General features: G+C 35.8%; 1 protein-coding gene across 1 annotated transcript in view; it reads right to left on the bottom strand.

Annotated features, from left to right (window-relative positions):
* uzip (beta-pore-forming protein unzipped) overlaps window positions 1-27,085 on the bottom strand; it is a 103,272-nt gene that overhangs the window by 6,044 nt on the left and 70,143 nt on the right. The window contains exons 4-6 of the mRNA XM_089104896.1: window positions 26,430-26,591; window positions 6,681-6,827; window positions 5,335-5,654 (exon numbers count right to left, since the gene is read on the bottom strand). Of these exons, the coding sequence (XP_088961022.1) occupies window positions 5,335-5,654; window positions 6,681-6,827; window positions 26,430-26,591 (629 nt within the window). The remainder of the gene's footprint in view (window positions 1-5,334; window positions 5,655-6,680; window positions 6,828-26,429; window positions 26,592-27,085) is intronic.

The raw sequence follows: 27,085 nt of genomic DNA, 5'->3' as shown, positions 1-27,085 counted from the left end.
AAAACAAATCGCAGAACATTAATATTTGAGGGGGGTGAGGTACTCCTCTTGAATTTGCCTCTAGTTAGAACCTTACCTTCAGAACCTTTCTTTGTCCCTAACTAAAGAATAGCCATTTATCAGGAGTCATAATACAACTTGTAATAGTCTTGAGTATACGAAAAAAAAAATCCGGGATCCCAGGCCCTTTACTAGTTGGAATACATCTCGGAGAGCCACTTGCTATACTTCACATGGCAAGCTTGCACCGTGCCACAACTTCTCGCACTGTCTGCAGAAGAAGTAAGAGAGAAAAACGGGTTCAATTTAAATAAAGCAGTGGACCAAAAACGAAACGAAGAAAAAACAACAACAAAAAATTAGTTCATAAAAAATCTGAATATTTTTGACTCCAGAACCGGGAGTGTTTCTCAACGAATAAAAAAAATATCTATCTTAATTTTTCGTGCATGGAAAAGCAGTGAGGTCTAGACAACTATTTGTCTGTAGAAGACTTTGCGCCACGCAAGACATATATCATTGCGCTTAACGCACACCCCCTGGTGTACAGAATCCCTCTAAGTGGATAGCCACTCATTGATGATTTATGTGACTTTGAACAAGTGACTGAAAATTGGAATAACGAATAACAATAGTTTGCAATGAGCTTATTCATGATTTTGACTATCAATATTGCATATGAGAAAACCTGTCCCTGTATCCGTTTCTCGGCTTTTTAGGGAGCTTTGTGTCATTCGGTATTGAAAAAAAAAAAAAAAAAAAAAAAAAAAAAAAACTGGATCAAAGATCAAAGCAACATGAATAGATTTGAAACAGTGACCTGCTTCAACATCTTTGGATTCGGATATTACCTTCGTCTCCAAGACTAAATTAATTCTAATTTATTCATGGTGATCTGAAAGATGCTCTAAAGAGAAAACTTGAATGATCGGTACTTGCGTATTATATGGTACACACTCGAGAATTAGGATCTACATATCAGACAATGACTGTTTTATACCTGTCAGCGTTTGAAGAATATTAGCTTAGGCTCAGTTGAAATTTACGTTGTAGGTATATTTCTATTAAATATTAAACATATAGAGATGATATTTTGGCTAGGTATTTAATATACTGCGTTCTGTGCCCCCCCCCCCCTCCCAGCATAATTCTTTGTTGTAGTTTTCATAATTTTGTTACTAAAGTATTGCATTTTATCATATTTTTGTATATTTCTTTAGGATTAACGTAAGTTCACTTCTCGAGTGTGTACCATAGTGGCGTCATTTAATTCTGAACTAAGGGGGGGGGGCTAAGCAACCTCTGTGGGTCCCCTAAATTGGTCAGCTCACTGTTGTTGAAGAGCAATATTTCTTCACAGTGGTTTAGCACAGGCCTCTCCCAAAATCAACTAATAATAGCAAGAAGCAATTTAAATGTGTCTAATGAATAGAGAGATAACTTAAGTTGGAAATTAATTTACAGTTTTATTGTAACACTGAGAACCGACAAGGTCTCATTTAAAAAAAAATATTTTCTAACTATGTATTTTATATAGTTTTATAATAACAAGTTTATATATTTAAATATATTTTCTAACCATAGCATTGAAATCCAACGATTTCCTAAGAGCCTCAAAACTCTCATTTCCGATCTATTCCAGTATGCCCATGTTGTAGTAGATGTTCAATCCAGCTGAAGAACAGTTATGCCAGTGGCTTTCTGAACATTAACGAACAGTTGGTATCGTGTATTGCTATTCGAGATAAAACAATACAGCTTTGGAAGAGTGGCGAAAAAAATGCCATTCATCTCAAGTTCTGAATGGAATCACCGAACACAAGGTTGAGTTTATGAGGATGGCAGTCAATGTAAATTGAATGCGGCGCAATTGATATGGTACGGGCTTGCCCAACTGAAAATTGGCCGCTCACGACGCTGTCCTAGTATTTTAAAGAATAATGTAGAAAACAATAAATTTTAACCTCCCTCTGGATGTTAAAAAGTAAATTCCTCTGCCCAATCGTAAATTTTTTTGAACTGACACCAATTAATAGGTTTGAGTTTTTCTTTCAATGCTCAGGTTGTTCTTGTATAGCACTTATTTGTTAAGTTTTTCTTGCTTTCTTACCCCTTTTTGTAACTTGGTTTCAATCTAAGCCTCCTCCCCCCCCCGTTAATAAAGCCTTCCGTTTGTGAAGTCAAAATATTTGGTCTTTGATTGTTGGTACAATTTCTTTTTAACTGTCTTATTAACAAATCTTTTCCTTTTGCATATTCTCGTTTTGTTATGATCTTTGGCGTGTGAGATTAAGTATCATTCTTCAAGATCTTTATCGATTTTTTGAATTGTCCTTTCATATAATATATTTTCCTTGTCTTTCTTATCTTTCCTGAAATCTAATAAAAATTACTGATAAACTTAAAACGAAGAGAAATTACTCCGTATATGAAAGGGGCTATCCCCTCCTGAACACCCCGCTCTTTACGCTAGAATTTTCATTGTTTTAAAAAGTAGAGTTGTGACAAAAAATCAAACTGTAGCGTATATACGGAATAATTTCTGTTCGTTTAAAGTTTTAATGTCAATCCTTACTTTCAGTAAAAAAAAACTTGTTTTCTTATTTAATTTTTGATCGTTTTTGAATTAATACAGGTTTTGAATTTGGCTCACCGCACATGAATAATTAAAACAAAATTTGCGTATTAATTTTACTTTTTTAAATTAATAATAACCTTATAATAACCTAAGTTTGATTTTTGCTTCAGTTATTTAAGAATGATTTCTGTATCACAAGGGCTGTTTAATTAGAATAGTAATTTATTTTAAAAGCTGAAAAAAAAACTTTAGCGTAAGAGCGAGCTATCGAGGAGAGGCAACCCCCCTTAGAGACGTAATATTTTCTGCTCGTTTTAAGTTTTAATGCTGCTTCTTACTTTCAGTTGAAAGAACTAGTTTTTTATTTAATTTCTGATTGTTTTTTAAATAACGCTGGAAAATCCAGCGCCCGCTTCATGAAAATTCTCTTCCCCCATAGAAAGACCCTCCCACGTAACCACCGTAACCACGTAACCGTTACGCTAAAAACTTTAGCGTAAGAGCGAGCTATCAAGGAGAGGCAACCCCCCTTAGATACGTAATATTTTCTGCTCGTTTTAAGTTTTAATGTTGCTTCTTACTTTCAGTTGAAAGAACTAGTTTTTTATTTAATTTCTGAAACTTTAGCGTAAGAGCGAGCTATCGAGGAGAGGCAACCCCCCTTAGATACGTAATATTTTCTGCTCGTTTTAAGTTTTAATGTTGCTTCTTACTTTCAGTTGAAAGAACTAGTTTTTTATTTAATTTCTGATTGTTTTTTAAATAACGCTGGAAAATCCAGCGCCCGCTTCATGAAAATTCTCTTCCCCCATAGAAAGACCCCCCCACGTAACCACCTCCCCCGACCCCAGCCCCAGAAAAAATACCCCCTCAAAACGTCTGTATACTTCCCAATAACCTTAAATTGTTGGTACCACAGGTAGAGTTCCCTTCCTAAAAAGACACAGTAGCCCTGAATATTTACCACAGTCCTTATCTTGTTTTATTGAGTCTTAGACAAGCTGACCTCAATTCCTTTAACTTTCAAAAGTTCAACACAGACTCCGATTAGACCAGGTAAGCCCCCCCCCCCTAAAATTCAGCCTATGGGTGCCCATGACTACTACTACTACAATTACCACTATTATCGCTAAAACTACTCCTTTTGTTGCGAGACTCCGAGACTCCAGCAGACTCCTAGATTATTGAGGTGACAGGTGAAGGACTTATCCTTGATAAAAAGACGTAGTAGCCCTTAATATAAAGAAAGAAAACGATCAGAAATGGGGTTTTTAAGGCCAAACGGCATTACTGAAAAAAAACACAAAGCGAATATTTCGAGAGGACAACCGCATCTCTTCTTCAGCGCAAACAAAATAATATATACAAGGAAAATGCAGAAAAAAATACCAACAAAACAAAGGCGGAAAGTCAATCTGAAAAAACAAAAACAAAAAACTAATGAAAAAACAAAAAATTAAAATATAAATAGAATTCAGTAAAAGCCAAAAATTATAAGAATTAAAACCAAATACCTAACAACCACAAAGCGAGTCATTCGTCAATACCCGCTTGTTTAAGATATTATCGTAGCAGCCCTTAATATTTACTGCAGTCCATATTCCGTCAATAGTTTAAGTAGAGCTGACTTCGAATTCTTTCACTTTTGAAAGACTTTTACTCCAACACCAGCTTCTAAAATTATCGGTGCCACACCCAGACTTCTCCTAGCACTTAGTACACCTGAATATTTATATGCTCCCAATCCATCCACAGATTGACAAGAACAGACTTTGATTTCCATCATTTTCAAAAGTTCGACCTTCACTACATCGTCAGTTCCTAAAATCCTTGGTACCATACTCGGACTTCTACATAAATCGCTTCGTGGGTTTGAACATTTATGTTAACTGCTATGTTGTCACTACCAAGAAAAAATCAGGTACTTTGACAGAAGCAATATCAAGGTGACATCTTCAGAATATTACTTAAAACAGCCAAACAATTATAGGATCGGACCTGTACCAGATTCCTAAATGTACAATTACAATAGAACAAATTATACAAACCCCCCAATGTACGAGTTCTTGCCCAGAGTGTCACTGAGTCTACAGCCTTTAGTTCAAAGAATTTTGAATCCATAAACCGTAAATTAGTATTTATTCTCTCCGATCAGGCTCGTTCACAAAACGGATGAGTGGGGCGGGGGGGGGGGGGTTGCTGCCCCCCGCTGAAGTATCATATTTTTACGAGTCATTTTGGTACTGTTTTATTAGCTGGAACCCACGCAAGAAGTGAAGTTTGGTTAATGCTAATGAAATAAACAAATTTCGGCTATATATTTGCACATTAGGGGGGTGAGGTGTAAAGCATAGCATATATTACATACGTAACCTTACTTAGGTACCGTTTTTCCCCTAAACCCCCCAAAAAAAAAGTTTAAATATTGTAAAGGCAGTGATAAATCACTGTTTGCAATCCTCAGCATATGAAATCTCCGTTGAAAAAAGCCTGTTTGACTAGTTTCTTTAGCATCTTCGCTGTACAATGTATCAAGTGGGTTACAGCTAATAGAACAGTTCCGTTTTTTTTTATAAAAGTTTTTTTCTCATGTAATTATCCATTTCGTTGGAGCTCATTTCCTCCAGAAATAAGATGTGCGTGCCAGTGTGTACATGCGTATAAGGTTGGACGCGTTCTTCATTTCAAGAACCAGATAAAAAATAAATGCGTATTAATTAAATTTTTCTTACATAACGACATGCAAAAAAGCTTACTTTGCAAATAGTTTGGCGGTATACGGTGCTTCTTGAACTATTCTCCGTCCTGTAAGAGTGAGGTTGACCAGTGTTCCTTTAACTAGCTCGTATGAAACCTCCTTTGTCTGACGCGAGAATTTTCCTTCTACCTCCCTGCCCCAGTTGGTAGTAATTGGACCAGGGAGGGCAGAAAGAGAAATTGTTGTATTTAAGCCTTTTACAAGGCCTCTGACGTGAGCCAGGTATACTTTGTAAGGGATATCATAGGAAACTATGGTAGACACAGTAGATGTAGAATCAGATTCTTCGTTTGATAGAGTCGCATCATCCAGCAGAACCTAAAACATATCAATATATTAATTATATATTTAGCAATATATTAATCAATATATTTCGGAAAAATCTAGTAGTGTTTTCAAAAAGAGGGTTTTGAAGGTGGGTGAATACATTAGGCACTGAACTAATTCATTGGCTCAGGGATATTAAATCCCCAAAAATTTGTGTCTTTGAATGTCCTGTTCTTATCTGACAGCGATCAGACATATTGGACATAAATCGGACTTATTCACTATTGAACATCATTCTGATAGAAGTAAGATATTGAATTTGACAATGCACTGGTAAAGGTTAAAAATCCAGTCGTCATAATAAGGGCAGCATAAAAAATGTCCAAGCCTCAGTTTGACTATGAAGCATCGATACTATAGCAGCATAGATACTCATCGATACTAGCATATCGAAACTTATCGATATGTCGAAGCCTTGATATTGTTTTTGACACCCAACTTTCAAAGAGAAGCTACATCTTCTTTAAACTGTTTGGTGTTATTTGTTTTTATCTTTTTTTCTGATTTTTGACACACTTTTTTCAATAAAGGTTAGTATTCGATTTTTCCTAGTTTTGATACATTTATTGTAGTGATAGTTCCAAACTAACCTATTAGGTTTAGCTTTCACTGTCCTTGGTATTATTTTTTTTTATTTTTTTTTTAATATAGAACTTATTAATATAAGGTGTTAGATGAATTCTTAAGGCCTTTGGGTATTAACAAAACGAAAAAAAAACGTAAAGAAGAGAAAACGAGGATAATAACAGGCGAGGAATAAACTGTCCTCAGTGAAGAATAAACTAATAAAAAATAAAGACAAAAGTTCACAGGACAATATAAAAAAAAACTTAAAACAAGCACTGAAATGAGAGGTGAAGACAGTCGATTGGAGGTCTAGTCCGAAATATTTGAGTAGTTCTATTCCATTTTTCACTGGCTTTTATTGTGCTTATTTTCTTTCGATAGTGATGAAATTATTTTGGGTGTTAAGGTATTTCCTATGGAGAGGTTCATCTCAATAGAGGTATTTCTTACCTCCTCGTCAACTAGGGTCTTCAACTTGTTTGTACCACTTGTATACTTAAAATCCGTTATTTCGTAGGCGATCGGCTCTGTCTCTACAAGAATTTCTCCTTCGGTCGTCTCTTTAACTACTCCACCAATAACAGTCAATAGTTTTCCCTGAAAAAAATTTTTAGTTCAAGTTTAGTACAAGATGCTCTATTGAGAATATGAACAAAAAGTGGTAACAACTTACTAAATTAGTTATTTAAAAAAACCCGATTGCATTGCATTTCGTCCTGTGATGGCACAGTAGGTTTGATCTCATCTAGGAAATATGGAAAACACAGTTCAAACTCAGCTTTAGAAATATACAGGGCTCCAAATTTGATTCCAGTGAAGAGATTGTGCGAGGACGTCCCCATATTAATAAAAAGGAGAAGAAGAAGAGTCGGATGTCCCCTTGCGACAGCGCAGCGGACAAAGCCACACTAGATCATGGGTTGGGCAGTTCACACTAGTGTCACGAGGAATTGTATCATTACGCAAGAATCTAAAGAAGACTCTTTAGACCTTTTTTTTTCTCTTGTTGTGGCGCATGGGATTTAATCTCAGGTTGGTAATATGGTATCCACAGTAAGAACTCACTTGTAGCAACACACTGCAGTGCTGATTCGTGCTATTTGATTCATACATGAAATTATGCGAAAGCGTATCCATATGATTCCAAACAAGCAGAAAAAGAAGAAGCATTGTGTGTCTGACCTCTGGTGACCTATGGTGATGTGGAGATGATGACCCGGTATATGATCTTAGCACTAGCAGCCTGCTGCAAAGTTCAAAATTTGAGTTTGTCCAAAAACATTCCATAGTAATCCCAATGAGAAGAGGAAGATCAAAAAGAGATCATCTCCCCATACCAACTTTTTAGTAAAAACCTACCAAACAACGCCTTTATTTACGAATATTAATTTCTCATGGTTTTACGTGTTGTTAATATGATGGGAAGGCAGTGTGGTATTTGTCGTTACTTTTTCCCGCCGACATTATAGATCTTTCGAAGTTTTATAGTTCGAGAATTGTTCTTCTGTCAAGGAGAGTCACTTCTAAGCAAGAATCTTACAGCACAGCCATCTAGCTGCAATAAATACTTCGGATTGGTTTAGTATATATATATATATATACCTTTGATGCCAAAAAGAAACTGTTGCGCTTCCGTATCTGTTACGAAAAATGAATCCTAGTTGAAATTAAGGAAAAAAGCTAGATTTTTTTTGATAACTGAAGGAAAGGAGCGACATTAAAACTTAAAAAGAACGTTTATGAAAGGGTCTGTCTCCTCCTCAACACCTCGCTCTTTATGCTAAAGTTTCTTATTACTTTAAAAAGCAGAATTGTGACAGAGAGTCAAACTTTAGGATAAAGAGCGAGGTGTTGAGAAGGGGACAGACCTTTTCATAAACGGAATAATTTTTGTTCTTTTTAAGCTTTAATGTCACTTCTTACTTTTAGTTAAAAAAAACTTGTTTCTTTAATTGGTGTTGTTCTAATATCTGTAAAACACGCGAGAAGTGAAGTTTGGTTAATGCTAATGAAATAAAACAAAATATGATGAAAATATAATAGTTTATGAACAAAATTGGGGTTACATATTTGCACATTAGGGTGTGTGTGTAAAGCATAGCATATATTAAATACGTAACCTAACCTAGGCTTCCCCCCTAACCCCCTCCCCCCCCCCAAAAAAAAAAAAGTTTAAATATAGTTCCCAGAGTGAGAAACCCCCGAATACTTGTTTATACAGCTTTAGATAGCGTCAGATCTTTGCTTTTGTCGAGTGGATGCCTCGCGTGTTTTACAGATATTAGAATAATATCCTTTAATTTAGTTTCTTAACATTTTTCAATTAATGCAGGTTCAAATTTGGTTCACCTTAAATGAAAAATTAAAACGGAATTTGCAAATCAATTTTGGCAAAGTTTACTCCCGTGTAAAATTTCCTCTGGAGAGTTCACCTCCAGAAACTACTCCACTACCTGTTGCTGGGAGGGGGACCAGTTGCTCTCCAATCTTTTGGTCACATAAAAAGGGCACTAGAACTTTTAATTTCCATTCGAATGAGCCCTTTGTCAATATTCTATGACTATCGTTTCGATGTAATCACCACTGGGGAAAACAAACAAAAAAAAAAACAAATGAACACGCATCCGTGATCTTTCTTCTGGCAAAAACTACAAAATTCCACATTTTTGCAGATGGAAGCTTGAAACTTCTATATCAGGGTTCTCGGATAAGCTTAATCTGTTGGTGTGATTTTCATTAGGATTCCTTGACTTTAGGGGGTGTTTCCCCAATTTTGCGAAAATCAGACAAATTTTCTCAGGCTCGTGGGTTTTGCTACGTAACACAAAACTTAATAATAAATCTTATATATTTGGAATCTAAATAATAATCCGATTCTTTTGATATATCTATTCTTATCAAAATTCCGTTTTTTAGAGTTTCGGTTGCTATTGAGCCACATCACTCCTTACAGTTCGTTACTACGAACTGTTCAATTGTCGAGCAAGTTGATATTGAGGGAAAGAAGTAATTTCCCCTAGACACAGGTATGTCCGTCGACGTAAGCACATAGAAGTAGCAATTTTTTTCAGCCATCAAACAGCTCTGTATAATGTTCCAGTACCCCTCTAGCAGTGGAAAAGAAAAGTCCGAGGACACATCATTTCTGTCCATGAAAAAAAAAATTCCCTGGTTGTTTAAGCCAGGAAATTGTAAGTTTCCTGAAAAGGGATTTCGGCCATGACAATTTCAATGGTTTATTTTTCTTTTGATTCGACACGGTTTTATAGTGTTTTCAGGATATCGTTTGAAATTCCCCTATATTTGCTTTCAAAATTCTTAAATAAAGAACTCACTAACTCACTCAAATAACATTTTACTATAGCTATTAGAAAATAATTACTATTCTTGAATCAGCTAGAAATGAAAAAAAAAAAATCCAATTTAGCTATTTTTTTAAACACGTTCTTTAAATTTTTGGTTATTACGGGCGGTGTCCATTTCTTACTAGGTTGCACCTGCCACTGCAACCATCATAACCTTAAAAATGGAATCGAAAGACATCAATGTAAAGCCTACGTATTATTGGATATGTGGCCAGTCAAACCAGTCCCTAACATATCCCTAAACATATGTATTCCTCAGATATAAACCCCTCAACATCCACTAAAAGTCTCAGTTGAATTTTCTTATCCGTTCCTGAAATATTCCACATATAATGCTCTATTAACAACCTGCATGCATTTAGAGTATTTAGATTTAATTCAACATCCCCTTCAACATTCTCTGAAAGATTCACTTTTCTACCCTTAGCCTTTTTGTAGACCACGAATCAAAATGCTCCTACTATCCAATAATGGAACTTAAAGGAAAAATAGGGATACTTCCATAATTTATACTGACCCTGTCTAAAAGGAGCCGGGGGAGGGGCGGAGTAAAGTCACCTAAGGTATCATATCTATGAAACCTTTTAAAATTTTCAAAAAATTGCTTTTTAGTTAGTTTTGTGAAAAAGTGTATCTTATTTTAATCCGGTCACTTTTGACTCTTAAGCACACTAATAGATTATTCAATTTCTAATCGAATACGTCCTCATAAATTTCTAAGACCACCATATCTATAAGTACCGCCCGGCGGAAAAAAAAAAATCATGGTTGGCTTCTTAGAGCGAACCCTAGCCCATAGTAACCGAAGATTTAAAAAGTCGTTTCAAAAACACGTTTTTATTGAAGAAGAATGCCCATTGGAACCAGATTCAGAAAGGGCAAAATTATTCCGATTAGTCTTAATGGCAAAAGTTTGTTGCGGAACCAAATTCGTGGAAATTTCGAGAAAATAGTCTGAAACTTCATTAAAAATGGTGTCAGATGGAGATAAAAACTACACCATTGTAATCGCTGCACCATTGGAATAGCCAAATAACACAACTAAGAGAAATACAGAACTACAGAACCCAACAGAACCCGACCAATAAAGAAAATCGGGTTTTGAAATAACATTCTTACTATTAAAACTCACCGAGATAATAGTTGCCTGCCATTCCTGAATCAGCTACAAACGGTTTTTTTTTTCTCTCTGGCCAATTTTGGTTAAAACACATTTCTAATTTTGTATACTCTGAGCAGTGGTTCGCTCTTTACTAGGTCGTGGCAACGGCTGTAACCGTGAATAGTCCCCTATCTTGAGCAACAAGCAGTAGTTTCTCTACAGCTGCAACTAAGTAAAGAACGAACTCTAGCCAGCAGTAGCTAACAATTAAAAAACACGTTTAAAAAAAATATATCTAGCGAGAAAAAATCACCATTTAAAGCTGATTGAATAATGGTGATTATTACTTCAATTATGGGTATTTTGAAAAATAACCGGAAAAACATCAAAATGGTATTGGATTGAAATGAAAACTATACCATTAAAATCGCATTGTCGAAAAACCAATAAAGGAAGGTTAACTCCCCCCCCTTGATCCACAGGAAAAAATACTTGTTTGCGCGTGTCCTTTTTTTCTTTCCTTTTTTGTGGCCACTAGCGGAACGGTGGCAAAATATTGATATCTATTTAAGGCCTCATCATAAAAGAAAGTTCTATATTTAGGGCTTTTAGTCATAATTAAAACATACTATTGAAACAAAATGCAACTTTTGGCACAAACTGCATCTTCATATACAAGATGACAAACGGCGTCATGCATCGTAGGTTAAAACCATAAGTGACGTCATATTCAAACTTAAATTATGTAACAATGCAAAATAGTGACTAGTCAAGTCGTCTCAATAGTTAAAGTTGGTATCATCGTTGCAACGACAGCTGCAACCAAGTAAAGAACGAACCCTAGCCAATAGTATAAGAAAGTTCGTGGTAACGAACTGTAAGTAAAGAGCGACTCGGCGCAATAGTAACCGAAACCCTAAGAGGAATTTTGAAAACATAATTAATACATCAAAGAATTGGTTTTTCATGCTGGTTCCAAAAAATAAAACTCACTAAGTTTAATGCTACCCATCAAATGCCAGGAGCTTGAGAAAATTTGCCTGATTTTCTGACAAAGGAGATTGGAAACACCCCCAAAAAGTCAAGCGATCTTAATGAAAATCACACTATTAGATTCAGAAAATATGATAGAGTTTTCAATATGTCCTGAAAAATATATGAAAAATATGTCCTGTTGTAGAGTTTTCAAACTCCTTGTTTTAACCAGGGGTGATCCTATCGAGCCAATGGTCCTAGAGGATTGGGAGAGGGCTCAGTAGAAAAGAAATATAAAGTTCTAGAGCCCTTTTAACCCCCACCTACGCCCACTTTTCCCTAAACGACATCGATTCAAATTTTAAAATAGCCATGTGATTCAACATGTCTCAAAGGTCCCCGGTAACTACACCTCTGAGGATGACATGGCCCCCAGCTTGCAGTCAAGTGGCTAACACAAGGATTAAATTTTATAACATCATAGCTTAGTGTCCCGTTTCCGATGAACCTTTATAACAATTATTTGGCAAATCTAACAACTCTCCGTCTACTTTTCCTTGGAATAAAGAAAACACAAATAACCATTGGGAGGGTTTGCCTCTTTACTAATTTGCACATATAAACTTTCAAATGGGGATAGAACCATTTATTTAGACAGTGAAAAAACAGGTACAAAGGTCCAGATATCTCGATCACAAATACAGCGACCGTCTTCAGTAGAACGGCAGTGTGGTCTAAGAAAACAGCACCTAATTAAAGGTGATATGTCGAAAATTACTAAGTTGCTCGTGAAGAGATCACGGTGATAACACCATTGGTTTTGGCTCCATGGTTGCAGCTGTCACTGCAACCTGGTAAGCACGTTCTACAATAAAATGGTAAAAACTGGTACACTACAATCAACTGGCATAAACACTAAAATGTTAAAAATAAATTTCTATCTGTCGCTGATTCAGGAGCAGTAAGTATTATCTCTTAATAGTAAAATGATTAGTCTTAAACGTTAAATGCTATTTTGAAGGCTGAATTGATTGAAATTTCGAAAAATAACCTAAAAGGCCTCAATAGCGGTGCTGGATCGAGATTAAAACTGCATCATTGGAATCATCATTATCAAAAACTTTGTCCGGGAATTCTAAAGCCCCGTGGCTTGAATAACAAGGAAAATCAATATTTCGCTAGCACGGATTGGCACGGATTTTTCCTCTTCTTCCACTTTTTCTTGGTTGAAACTATCGCGGCACTGGAATATCATAAAGAGCTACCGTATTTGAGGGCTCGTTTGAGAGACAATTGCTATGTCTAATAGTTTTGTAAGTATTAACAAAAAATACTATTAAAAATAATTTTTAGACAAACTGCACCTGTATATACAAGATGATTTAATACACTTATCTTTTAGAGATGATAGAACACACCTATGTTTCGAAAATTACTTTTCTGGGGCAACTTGCCATAGTTGAGTGATTACATACCGGAATGAATTTCTTGCAATTCTTTTAGACCCTTAATTCCTTGTTTTCCCTTTTCTTTCATTTTCCTATTTTATTGAAAACCACCTTTTTTGTATGAAATCCCCTACTTATCCCTCAGCGATTCGTAAGTCTTAAGATGCTTTTATCCCCCCCCCCCCCGCACTCTCAATAACTTCACTTGCTACAATATTGAAGTTTTCTTTAATCAATTTGCATTAAGATTATGAGGGAACAACAAACTTTCAGCTGATAGCTCGGATGATCATTTTGCATTATATGAAACATAAATAACCTTATACCAAGGTGATGAGTTCAGAGTTAAGTCATTGCGATACATTAAGATACTCTTGTGATACTTCGACTCACCTTATCAGCTCAAAAACTCAAGACTTCTTGGATCAAGCATTGACATCAACTACCATACGCAAGAACCATTAACACACACATAAATCCAAGACATAAACGGATCTTGACGTAGTTTTACCAGCCTTTAAGTTTAAACTTTTTTCCAAGGTGCAACAACAGACCCCCACTTATCCCTTAAGGATCCATCAGCTTCTAAAGATCCCTTTATAACCCCTTTCTTTTCAATCACCTCACTTGCTACAATATTCTAGTTTTCTTTGATAAATTCGTCTTTCATTCAATTCGATCCAATTAGCACGTCTCCTATTTCCTAGCATAGTTATATCAGTTTTACCTCTCACTCACCTCTAACTGAAAACTCAAAACCCTTTATCTATCAAGGATATCGACTACCTATCATCAGAATCTATCATGGTTGCAGCGGTAGCTGCAACTTGGTATATTGTTAAGGAGTCGTGAACCAAGAAATAAATGTAAAAAATAAGCATCATTAGTATATTAAGACTAGCTTGTCGCAATTCCTTTGATTCAGTTTTACACGCATTTGAAGTTTAAGTTGTTTCCATAATTTAAGGGCAAATATGAGACGCTCGTTTAGAGACAAAAAAAGTAAAATAAAAATAATAATGAATTAGTATTAATTACATTGAAGAGTTCCGAAGACAGCTTTTCTGATGCTTTTAGGTTACCACCTCTCACTTTGCTTTCTCAAATACTGACTTAATTAAATCAGTTAAGTCAACTTCAAAATAAGTTTGTGAGTTGTGCGACTTAAAGGAATAACGTCAACTACGTGATTTGAAGCTTCCCGCTTGAAATTTTGAACATTAAACAGTAGTGACCGTTTCTGTGGTAGGAGAATTGCACTCCAAGCATATCCATTTGTGTTAGTAATCAAACCTTGCAAGATGTCTCCGACCTACGTCTGAATTGTTTTTTTATAAGCGCGATTACAAGGTCACATGCAGCAAAGAAAAGAAAGATCCCAGCAACGATAAAAACCACCCTCCATAAGAGGGTATATTTTCCTAAGGTTGTCAAATAAAATTCTTTTCGGTAGCCTGCAGTAATTAAGCCTTTCGGGGCAACATAATTATAGTCAATCATCAGGGTATATTCTCCAGCAAGCATACCAAAATTATTCATCTGTTCACTGGCAGCAATATCCCCGTATGGCTTCCGAAAGTGGTAACCCAGTTCAACTCGCATCCAAACAATGAATGCACTGTTTAGAAAGCCATTATTGCTAGGGTCTTCGTCCAATTCCCATATATTTTTTGACCAGTTTGGCGGCCGAGTCCATTCACTAGTATTATACGTCTTAGAAATTCCGTCTTTTGGGTTACGATACTTGCGCCCTTTTTCAAATCCCCACGTAATGTTTTTTTGGGATATGGAAAGTGGAATTCTTTCCAAAGACTTTGGATTTCTGTAGCTGACGCTAAATGTGTCATTAAACATCGCGTTTGCTGATAATCCACAGGGTACGATCATCTTTTTGTCAGGTGTCCATGCCAGAGGTTCACACGCAGAAGAGACACTAACCCCACCAACCATCAGAAGGTCATCATTCGAATCAGCATAGTCTCTATGGCTTTGTAAAAAATTCTTCAGGCCGTATTGAACATGCACATTGGACAGATTTTTTAAAATCGTGAAATTGAAACTACAGGAACATGGCCTAACATTTTCGGAAATAATATAATCCATACAAGTTTGTATGGATTCATTCGACGTTGGTGTGCAATCAGTATAGTCAACGAAGAATACGTCGTTTCCTAAGTCAAAATGGTTTAGAGTTCCACCTATTATAAATAATATGCAAGCATATACAAAAAATCCCATTGCCGAATTAAAATTCGAACGGGGATGTTCGTGTCGAAATACTTTATGGATTTTTCCGCTAGCCATTTTTTTGGTTTGATGAGACTGGGACAGTTGATGTATTATAATTAAGCCCCAAAACATTTACAGTGAGGACTAGCCGGCGATAAAACTAAAACGAAAAAAGGGAACAAAAATTATCGTACTTTTGCAACTGTCCAAAATAACTAATTACTAAATAATTTTGCCATTATTCAAAAACAAAATTTGAGTTCCATTGTTTAAAAATCATGGATTAATTCAAAACAGTTCAAAACAAACTCCAAAACAGATGTAATTACCGCGATCTCTGGATACCGTCAAAAGGGGAGGGGAGCAAAACACTGCTGACCACTTGGCAAAGTTATTTCCCTTGTTCAAGACGGGGACTGTAATTCACCAGTAGGGTATTTTCGGCGACGGTGATTCCAAGTTTATAGTTTTCATTTCGATGCTGCATCATTTTCGAGAGGTTTCAAGCTATTTTTTAAATTCCCTGCAATTTGATTTCTCAATTAACTTTCACCAATAACAATAGCCAAAATAGCAGATATCATTCCTGAGTCAGATTTAAACGCCAATTTTTCCCCATTTGACTTTTTTTTAGGATGGTTTTTCAATTTTCGGTGACTATAAACTAGAGTTTGTTCTTGACTAGGCTGCATCAGATGCTGCAACCAGAATTCAAAGCGGGTTTTTCATTTTTCAGTTACTACGGGCTTTTGTTCTTGACTAGGCTGCATCAGATGATGCAACCGCGATGACAATTATCTAAGATGATCTTCATCAGGTAGCCATGACGTTGCAACCATGATAATAATTCTAAGAATGATAAGTCAATTTTCAACCCAAAAAACAGGCTTCACCCCCGTGGTAGTTCAGGGGGATTGATCTTTGACTGGTAATCAAAGGCAGCGCAATAGCGCTGCCTAAGTAAAGAACTATGTTGGCACAATGTATTTTTTTTGGACCAGGGCACTTCGTATCGAAGGAGTTGTCGTAAAAAACTTCGAAAAGGGCTCATTTGATTTGAAATTCAAGTGGCTTGTGCCCTTTCTAATAGTCGAAAGTGATTGGAAGGCAACTAACACCCCTTCTACGCCCCCCATTTCCCCAAACAAATCCAATCAAAATTTTGAGATAGCCATTTTGTTCAGCGTAGTTGATTTCCAGATAGAAATTATGTTTTTGAGGAGGACACTCCCCCACAACCCTCAGGGTAAGGGTTGTAAGTTATGCCCTGGGGGAATATAAGATTTTTATAGAAAGCGTTGTCGTAGAAACTTCAAAAAGGGCTCATGCAATCTGGAATTCTAAGGGCTAGTGCCTTTTTATTATTCAAAAGTGATTGGAAGGAGACTAACCCCTATCCCACGCCCACCCTTTCCCCAAACACATCCAATAAAAGTTTTGAGATAGCCATTTTATTCAATGTAGTTGAAAGTTCTGGAAATTAAGTCTTTGAGGATGACAACCACCCCCCCCCCAGCCCTCAGGGCAAGGGTTATAATTTATGCCCTGGGGGCATATAAGGTTTTCATAGAAAGCATTGTTGCAGAAACTTTAAAATGGGCTCATTCGATTGGAAATTGAAATGGCTAGTGTCCTTTTTAATAGTCAAAAGGGATTGGAAGGTAACTAACACCCCCTCCACACCCACTATTTCCCCAAACACATCCAATCAAAATTTTGAGATAGTCATTTAGTTCAATGTAGTTGATAGTTTTGGAAATTATATCTTTGAACAGGAAACTCCCTCCACAGTCTTCAGGGCAAGGGATATAAGGTATCTCGGGGGACATAAAAGGTTTTCATGCAGAGGTTTGTTGTATAAGCTTCGAGAATGGCTGTTTCCAATGGGAATTCCAAGGGTTAGTCCTCTTCTTAATAGTAGAAGATTATCGGGGGTCAAATAAGCGCGCTCTCACGCCCACTTTTTCCCCAAACACATCCAATCAAATTTAGAGATAGCCATTTTGTTCAACGTAGTTTAAAGTTTTGGAAATTAAGTCTTTAAGGATGACAATCCCCCCTCCCCACAACCCTCAGGGCAAGGGTTGTAACTTATGCTCTGGCGGCATATAAGGTTTTTATAGAAAGCTTTGTCGTAGAAACTTCAAAAAGGGCTTATTCGATTGGAAATTGAAACGGCTAGTGCCCTTTTTTATAGTCGAAAGTAATTGGAGGGCAACTAACCCCTCACGCCCACCATTTCCCCAAACACATACAAACAAAATTTTCAGATAGCCGTTTTTTTTTTCAACATAGTTGAAAGTTTTGGAAATTACGTCTTTGAATAAGAAAACACACAACCCTTATGGAAAGAGTTCTAACTTATGCCCTGGTGGCACATGTTGTTTTTATAGAAGGAGTGGTCGTAGAAACTTTAAAAAGGGCTTATTCGATTGGAAGTTGAAAGTGCTGCGGCCCTCTTTAATAGTCGAAAGTGGTTGAAGGACAAATAACCCCCCTCTCACGCCCACCATTTCCCAAACACACCCAATCAAAATTTTGAGATATTCATTTTGTTCAGCGTAGTTGAAAGTTCTGGAAATTAGGTCTTTGAGGGTGACACCCCCCCCCCCAGCCCTCCGGGCAAGGGTTGTAGGTTATGCCCTGGTGGCATATATAGTTTTTATAGGAAGTTTTGTCGTAGAAACTTCAAAAAAGACTCAGTTGATTGGAATGGAAAGGGCTAGTGCCCTTTTTAATTGTCGAAAGTGAATGGAGAGCAACTAACCCCCCTCTCACGCCCAACATTTCCCCAGAAACATTCAATCAAGGTTTTGAGATAGCCATTTTCTTCAACGTAGTGGAAAGTTTTCGAAATTATGTATTTGAGGATGACAAACCCCCGAGAGCCCCCAGGGCAAGAGTTGTAAGTTATACCCTCGGGGCATATAAGTTTTTTTATAGATAGCGTTGTCGTAGAAACTTCAAAAGGGGCTAATTCAATTGGAAATTGAGAGGGCTAGTGCCCTTTTTAATAGTTGAAAGTGATTGAACGGTAACTAACCTCCCTCTCACGCTCACCATTTCCCCAAACACAACCAATCGAAATTTTGAGATAGCCATTTTATTCAACGTAGTTGAAAGGTCTGGAAATTATGTCTTTGAGGATGACAACCCTCCCCCCATAGCCCTCAGGACAAGGGACGTAAGTTATGCCTTAGGGGAATCTAACATTTTTATTGAAATTTTTATCGTAGAAGCTCCAAAAAGGGCTCATTTGATTGGAAATTGAGAGGACTAGTGCCTTTTTTATTAGTCGAAGTGATCAGAGGGCAAATGTCTCCCTCCACGCCTATCATTTCCTCAAAAACTTTCAATAAAAATTTAGATACAAGCATTTTGTTAAGCCGGTCTGACAGGTTTGAAAATTATGTCTTAAGGGATAGAAAGTTCCACCGACCCTCAAGGAGAGTGCTACAAATTTTGCACTGGCAAAATATAGGGTTTTTATAGAAAGTGTGACCGCATAAACTTCAAAGGAGAGTAGTTAAAATGATATCAATCCACTCTATTGCTCTTTTTAAGAATCAAAATGATCAGAGGACATCCACCCTCTCCCCCCTCCACACATGTCATATTGTCCGGAAATGCATCTAATAGAAATTTTGAGATAGCTATTCTATTCAAAACAGTCTAAATATCATACAACAAGGCTTTTGTGGCTGAAACAATCCCCAGAGCTTAGGGGCAAGGGTTGTAAGTTATGCCCAGGGGTTAATAAGGTTTTTATGGAAGGGATGGTTGTTTAACTTCAGAAGAGGCTCACTCTTTCTGCCTGAAAAATATTATGTCAATATAAAACGAACAGAAATTAATCAAAAAAACTTTTTGCACAAAATAAGTTTTTAAAAAAAGTAAAGAACTCCATTAAACCAAAAATTAACAAAAATAGAATCAAATAATGTACCAAGCATACAACTACCACAAATCAGTATTAATAAATAAATGAAACCCAAAACAAACGGAAATTAAAAAAAGTCAAACTCAAAACGAGCAGAAATTAATCTGGGTAGGGTTCTAAACCCTATGATTTCTAAGAGCCAGAATATAATTTTTACTTTACTGAAAAAATTATCTTACATGTTTTCACTTTTATAACTAAGAAATAAAAAATTAATTAAGATTTTAAGGAATAAATATCAGCATATGTATATTAAACTGACAATGCACATTTTTTTCAGTAAATTCATTTGAATTTTTTTCAGTAAAGTACAAATTATATTCTGGCTCTATTCTGGCTATAATATATTATGTGGTATAACATAATACATTAATTAATATAAAATTAATTCAGAATTTGATAACACACAATTATACTAATTTTGCATCTGTCAGAAGTGAGTAATTCTGTATTACAAGTTTGGGTTTATTTCTTGTTTTTTTTTTAGTTTTTTTTTCAGCAGGGATGATGGTATCGATATCATGAAATTTTGGGAGAATTTGCATACAAACAGAACTTGGGAATTCTATTTTCTTTTTATGAGTCGAGGATATTTTGTGAGGATTTTCAATGTGTGCGAATGTATCACCAAAGTGAGAAACTGGCTGTCTTACACCCCATCCCATTCAATATCACCCCCAACTTCTCAGTAAAAGGCAGGAAACGTGCTGTTTGATCCGAAGTTTGAACCGAAATCATGGAAGCATTTTCACTGAATATTGTTAGGAAGCACAAATCGGTGCCCTGTCTTAACCACTTTCATTTCTGTAATTTAGCATTAGACCGGTTAGACTTTGTCAAATCGGAAAATTATAATGATTTTGAAGGAACAATTTGGGCTCAAGGCTTCTTAAGCTATCACCTTTCTACCCACCAGTTTATTAGCAGTTAAATAGACAAGCTACACACAGTTTGAAGCAGAATCACACAAGTATTTGCACTCCCTATGAATGAAAGCAGACTGGTGTCTCAGAATTTTGACCCCCCCCCCTTTCGTCCCGCCGTGCAAAAAGGGGGGTAGCAAAGTAACAGTGCTACTTTGCAGTTTCCAAATTTGTCGGCAGATTAGGTCCTAATCTTATCCCCAAAATTAACAGAGGATTGCTGCTACATTGTAGTGTGGCTGTTTTACGCTACTAAATCATGCTGAAAAACTAAAATTTCATCGCATTAGTGAAGTAGTAGACCAGATTGGCTCCAAAAAGCCCCATGTTCCACTTGTTTTTGTAAATACCATTATGTCCTATATTCTCATTAAAACTATTATGCAATCCTGATCTTTAATGCTTCAAGACAAAGATATTGGCAATCGTAAAGATTGGTATCGAATTCAATTAGTACAGAGCACCAGGGCCGTATCCAGGATTTTTGTTCAGGGGGGTTTTACTAATTTTTGACTTTTTTTTTGGGGGGGGGGGGGATTTACTAATTTTTTACTCAGTTTTCGACTAATTTTACTGATTTTTACCTAAGTTTTACTAATTTTCGACTTATTTTCGAGTCGGTCAAAAAATTTCGGGGGGGGGGGGGTTAAAACCGGGTAACCCCCCCCCCTGGATACGGCCTTGCAGAGCACGCATTTAGAGAAGTAACGTACTATCCCGCCCCGCTTTGTGAGTGAGCTCTCATGCTGTTGATTTTTAAAACTTGTTCAAACTAAAAGCTCGTTGAGTTTCAGTGTCACTATGTGAAAATTTACGTTTAAGTAGTTGCTATCCTTCGTTCTTGTCGACAAATTTTTACTTACTCCACTTCTCTTCAACTGAAATTGAATATTTGTCCAAATTTCGCACACAGCCAAATTCTCTCAAACTGTTTATTCGTCAGTTGGAAGAATCTTAAAAGGGCTGGTAACTATCAAGGTGTACATACAGTTAAAGCAAGTAATGGGAAAGCTGGAACGTGGAAATTTAGTGGCCTAAAACAGCCACACTACAATGTAGCAGAAATCCTCTGTTTATTTTGGGGATAAGACTAGGGCAAAACAAATATCGCAGCTTCATAATGCATGTGCCTGCCAGGCTGCCAATCAGTATTGTTCACCCAGAAAATCGAATGGTGCTTTTTATAGTTGTAGTATAGCGATCAATGAGTATCAAGGATGCATTTGGGTATGCGTTATTTTTATAATATCAATAGCACTGAAGTATACAACTCCATCCATAAAGTAACAGCAGTACAATACTCCACTAGCAGTATTTGAGCAAATAAGATACAGTACTTTTGATAAAATGGTACATGTAAAATTATAGAGTATGGTATTTATGGCTAGTATATGGCTTGCTACTGAATTCGATTACATTGTTAATTGTGGTTCAGAAAACTATTGATATTTCTAACAGCAAGCTATACTAAGTTACATTTGTTACTTTTCTCTAAATTTTAAGTCTAAAAATACTTTTTACTCAAAGCAAACCTGTCAAAACACAAGTTGTGCTGCTAAAGTGTCGGCAGCTTTTGGAATTCTGCTCTGGCAGCTTTGGAACTTTTTACACACCTGCTCTTGCCCTTTACAATGGTACCTTTTTAGGAGAAGGATTAATACTTATGTAATTAAAGAACTAAAGTGGGACAGTTGCCCTTATAGAATTCTGCTCTGGCAGCTTTGGAACTTTTTACACACCTGCTCTTGCCCTTTACAATGGTACCTTTTTAGGAGAAGGATTAATACTTATGTAATTAAAGAACTAAAGTGGGACAGTTGCCCTTATAGAATTCTGCTCTGGCAGCTTTGGAACTTTTTACACACCTGCTCTTGCCCTTTACAATGGTACCTTTTTAGGAGAAGGATTAATACTTATGTAATTAAAGAACTAAAGTGGGACAGTTGCCCTTATACACTCGCTTTCCACCTCAAAATTTTAGCGGAAAGGTGGGGATGCTGTACCTTGATTGAATTGGAACCCTGTAATCTATATAATTTCTGGCAAAAAAGGAGCAAGCAGTCCCTCAGACACCTCTGGCTTACTGCCAGAATTTTTCTATGTAGTCGGAGCCCAAAGCGGGCACTCCCATCATTCCCATGACCAACTTAAATTGCTAACGTTTCTGATCATCACAGCAGAGAGGCTGGTAGGCATTTTTTCACCTATCGGTTCGAAATTCATGGGGCAAGTGCCCTGGGCCAAAGTGACATGACAAAAACGATTTTCAGAGGCTTATTTTCCCTCTGCAGCCTCCAATCTGCTAGGTGGTCTGTAAGCAAGAATTTTAAAGCCTATTTCAGTTAAGGAACAAGGGGTTATATACTTGTACAAAGGGTTATGTAATTCGTCAACCTTTTTATTTGTTTCCAATATATTTTACAGTAGAAAAATTTGTTTTCGTGCAAACTTTGACACAATAATAATGAAGAACATAAATAATGACGAAAAGCAATGACGTGGTTTGGCAATTATTAATAAAGTTTTTTTGCGGTAATCAGTTTTCACCATCGGAAACGCATGAGACAATGGATAAATGTTTTTTTTAAAGGCAAAGTAACATAGGCCTAGCTTACAGGCTGAAATTTAAGAAGAAAAAAAAAATCATTATTTTTATTCGCGATTAGATTTTATTCGCAGTTCATTTTGAAACTAGCAGCACAGAGTAAACATTAGGAAAACCAAAATCAAAATGGTTTTAAGAACATTTCGAAACCGTATTTCTAGATGGCATTATTTTTCATTATTTTGGCATTGTTTTTAAAGCGTATTTTAAGACCGTATTTCTGGACAGGGAATTATTTTCCATTATTTTGGTATTATTTCTAGAGCGTATTTTGAGATCGCCTCTCTGGATGTGACATCATTTTTGTTTTTTTCTAGATAAAGACTTCTTTAGATACGCCCTTTTTGAAATGTTGAGGGTTAGACATCAACGGCATTCAATGGTTGGCAAAGACATGAAACCAAAATATAGCTCCTGAAAGACCTTTGTCCGTTATTCTGGCTAGACGTTGCTCCAAAACTTCACTTACCTCTTTGCCCGAGTAGCGTAAATCTAATTGGAGTTTAACATTCTGTTAGTGGTTGCAGCAATAGCTGCAATCTAGGAAAGACCGAACCATGGTAAGATGCAATTTTAATACCTACAGGGGGACAGATTTTTCTGTTTCTTTAATTTGTCAAATGAAGATGCCACAAAGGGGCGTTTTCAGTAAAAAAAAAAAAAAAAGAAAAAAAAAGAAGGTTGTTTTAAAAATTTAGAAGGTGAGGAGCAAAGAGCTATGGGGGTAAGCGCCCTTGTCCTCCCCCAACCCCATGCAACTGTAACCAGGAAAAAACTGCGAGATATTTGCAGATAACTTAAAGGCTCAATTCAAAAACTTTTGACAATTTCAGCCTGCATTTTTAGTGCGCTTTGTAGGTTTATAGTTGAAAAGAGCATATAAAGCAATACCACGGGATGATATAACTTTGAGGTCACGGTATTCTTGTTGTTTTCATTTTTAGAGTTTAATTAAGAGATGATTGGGAACAGCAAAAAATAAAACAAACATTTCCCCACATAAATTTGTAATATATCGGAAATGGCCCTTCTGTTTGCCCTTGGTAACTTAGGTTCATAACTTGGATTTTTTTTTTTTTTTACGTATTCTCTCTCAAGCACCCATTCGTTTGTGATGATCAGTTCTCCAAAAATATCAGAGTCAAAGAAGTAAAAATAACAACAAAATACTTTCTCTCTCAAGCGCCCATTCTCTCTCAAGCGCCAATAAATTCTCTCTCAAGCGCCCATTCGTTTGTGATGATCAGTTCTCCAAAAATATCAGAGTCAAAGAAGTAAAAATAACAACAAAATACTTTCTGATGAGAAATCAAATTCTTTGCAGCATTTTAGCAGAAAAATTAGCATTAATATTGATACGAAATTCCGTAAAGTAAATCAACCATACATCTTAAATTCTTTTATTATCCTTCAGGTTACCAAATACTGTGTAAATATTTCAAACGGAATAATATTTCATACACAATTGAGTTTCCTTTTTACAATTTCTCAAAGATGCCAAGGATAATCAATAGACTCTTTATGTAACAAATTTCAGATTAATTTAAGGAAAATTGGGTACTTGTTAATAATACGGTACACAGAAGTGAAGTTAGGTTAATCCAAATGAAATATAGCCTTCAAATAAACATTAGTTTATACGATTATATAATTTGGGCTATATATTTGCATATTAGGGAGAGGGGTAAAGTATTTGGACAGTACCCCTGACCTAACCTAACCCCCACCCTACTAATGTGCAAATATATAGCCAAAATTATACCCAGTCCAATGCATTCTGTCTAAATCCAATGCATTGTATCACCCGCCGCTTGTTTTTGTAGCTATGAAACCGGTTTCATGAGAACATATTATGTTGACTTCTGCAGTTTCCCTGCCTAGTTAGAAAAAAATTTTTTTAGGAGTTTTATTGCCTGTATTTTAAAACCAAAACAAAAAAATTATTTAAAAAACTGATTAAAAAACAGTTCGCCTGATGAAAGTATAGTGCAAAGTTAAAACTTTAAACGGTACTTATCTCTTATACCCACCAGACTCAAGTTCTTGGTCTAACAGAACCGGTTTCTTTCTGTAGTTTCTTTCAGCTTAGCGTGAGAGGGTTTATATACACTACATTGTAGGTATATTTGAATTAAATATTTTAGTTAGTATTTTGGTTAGGGTTGGTAAATCCATTTAATATAATGCGTTCGGGGGAGGGTAGGGGGCTGATTTCCCTAATTCTCTATTTTAGTTTCCATAATTTTGTTACTAAAGTATTATATTTTCATCATACTTAGGTACATTTCATTAGGATTAACCTAAGTTCACTTCTTGAGTGTCTTGGGTATAGAATAAGAGATAAGTACCCTTAAAACAAAAAAAAATAAAAATACCAAGGTTTCCTAGTGTGAAATTTTTTTTTTAAAAAAAAGGTATTTGTATGATATATCGATATCATCGATATATCGATGATATATCGACCACAAGAAAATATATAGCCCAAATTTCTTTCCTGTTTTTGTTTCACAACTGCTGATTCAATTTACAGGTAGGCCTTACGTGGGTTGAAAAAACGGAGAATATAGGGAATATATAATTTGGGCTATATATTTGCACATCAGGGGATTGGGGGTAAAGTATTGGGGCTGCATGCAAAATGTGTTAACTATGATTATTCTGCATACTATGAAGTAAGAATAACATGGGTACTTTTATGATATAGGTGTGGTCGATATGTTATACAAGTACCAAAAATAAACAGCCGAGCAACGGCTAAAAAAACATATATACCGGCTAAATAACGGCTAAATAACATATAACGGCTAAATAAACATATATACATAAAAAAAAACATACATACATACAAACACATACATGCATACACAAAAAAAAATAAAATAAATAAGAAAGTACAACTATTCCAAAATGTTTTCTCGATGCGCTATAGGCCACGGTCGATGAATCTAAAACAAATGTGCAAATACTTTCGAGTTGAATAAACTAGCTCATGATATTTCCTGATGTGTGAAAATCTGAAAAACTAGCGCTTTGTTGAAAGACAGCTTTCTTGAGTTTTTTCGAGAACTAATTCATGTTGTAAAATTCCTTGATTTCATGACCAGTAAAACACTTTTGAGAGATGTATAAATTAGGCTTTTATTTTCTGCAAGCTACTTAAGGATTTTTCTTCTCCTAATTATGTTTTGATGTGTTAGCTCTGTGTTTTCAGTATAGCACTAGTTTTTCAGAATCCAGAACCATCAAGAGCCAGAAGTTTCTACTAGGCTCTTTACTTCCATCACAATATTTTAAATTATTAACTTACTATACAGAATTAACAAATTAATTTAATCATTGTTATTAATTGATTACTTATTAATTATTATCAATTACTCATTAATGTATAATATTATATATTTTATTTATTTATACATTTATTAATTAGATTATTCTAATTTATCTAATTTTTATATTATTAATATAATGTATTCCAGTATATATGATATACCAGTGCTAACAGTATATTATTAATTAATTAGTTAAATATTAATTACCATCAATTAATCTATTTAATTGAAAATTAATTTAATTTACAAATCAATAAACTCTTAGACAGGATAATTAACTTACTCGCCCAAGTGTCGAATCTAACCTTCCTCCGTAGTATACATCATCGACTTTGAATCGCGAGACATAACTGAGTCTAGTTTCAAGGGCTCCATCTGGGATCAGATAAAACCTCGTCCATAATTGCCAGTCCAAACGGGCGAACGAAGAAGGATTGGTTAAAACCTGAAAATACAAAATAAATTAGTCCTTAAAGTACAAACAGGCATACGGGAACTGAATTTGAAGTAGGATAAAGCTTACAAAAAGAAATAACAAAAAAGGGTAAAATACAGGGGACATATTGAAAAACATCAGCACAGCTAGGCGATGCCATAATAATGAGCCTTATGCCTCCAATACATTACTTTTTTATTCTTTTTTTTTCAGTTAATGATGGAAACACAAAAAAAAACTTTTGGTTTACAGCCAGATTGCATTGGCGAAGGAAGCATCAGAAGAAAAACAAGAAGAAAAGCTCTTAGCAGCCGAAAGGAGTCTGTTTGGGATTCTTGGTGCTGTTTTTCAGGACATGGCGGAGTGAAGTGGCAACCCTGTTTTTATTAGTATCGAGTTACAAAGAAAAGATTCCACGCATCTTTCGATACTTCCGTTTTTCAACAAGATCCTTCATCTTTACAAATACTAATTAGGCACTACACTAATAATACTAATAAGCC

This window comes from Artemia sp. Qi Xiang Cuo, chromosome 19, assembly GCF_049724085.1.
Source record: "Artemia sp. Qi Xiang Cuo chromosome 19, ASM4972408v1, whole genome shotgun sequence".
NCBI lineage: Eukaryota > Metazoa > Arthropoda > Branchiopoda > Anostraca > Artemiidae > Artemia > Artemia sp. Qi Xiang Cuo.
The sequence above is the reverse complement of the archived record's forward strand: the minus strand, read 5'-3'. Positions and strand labels throughout refer to the sequence as shown.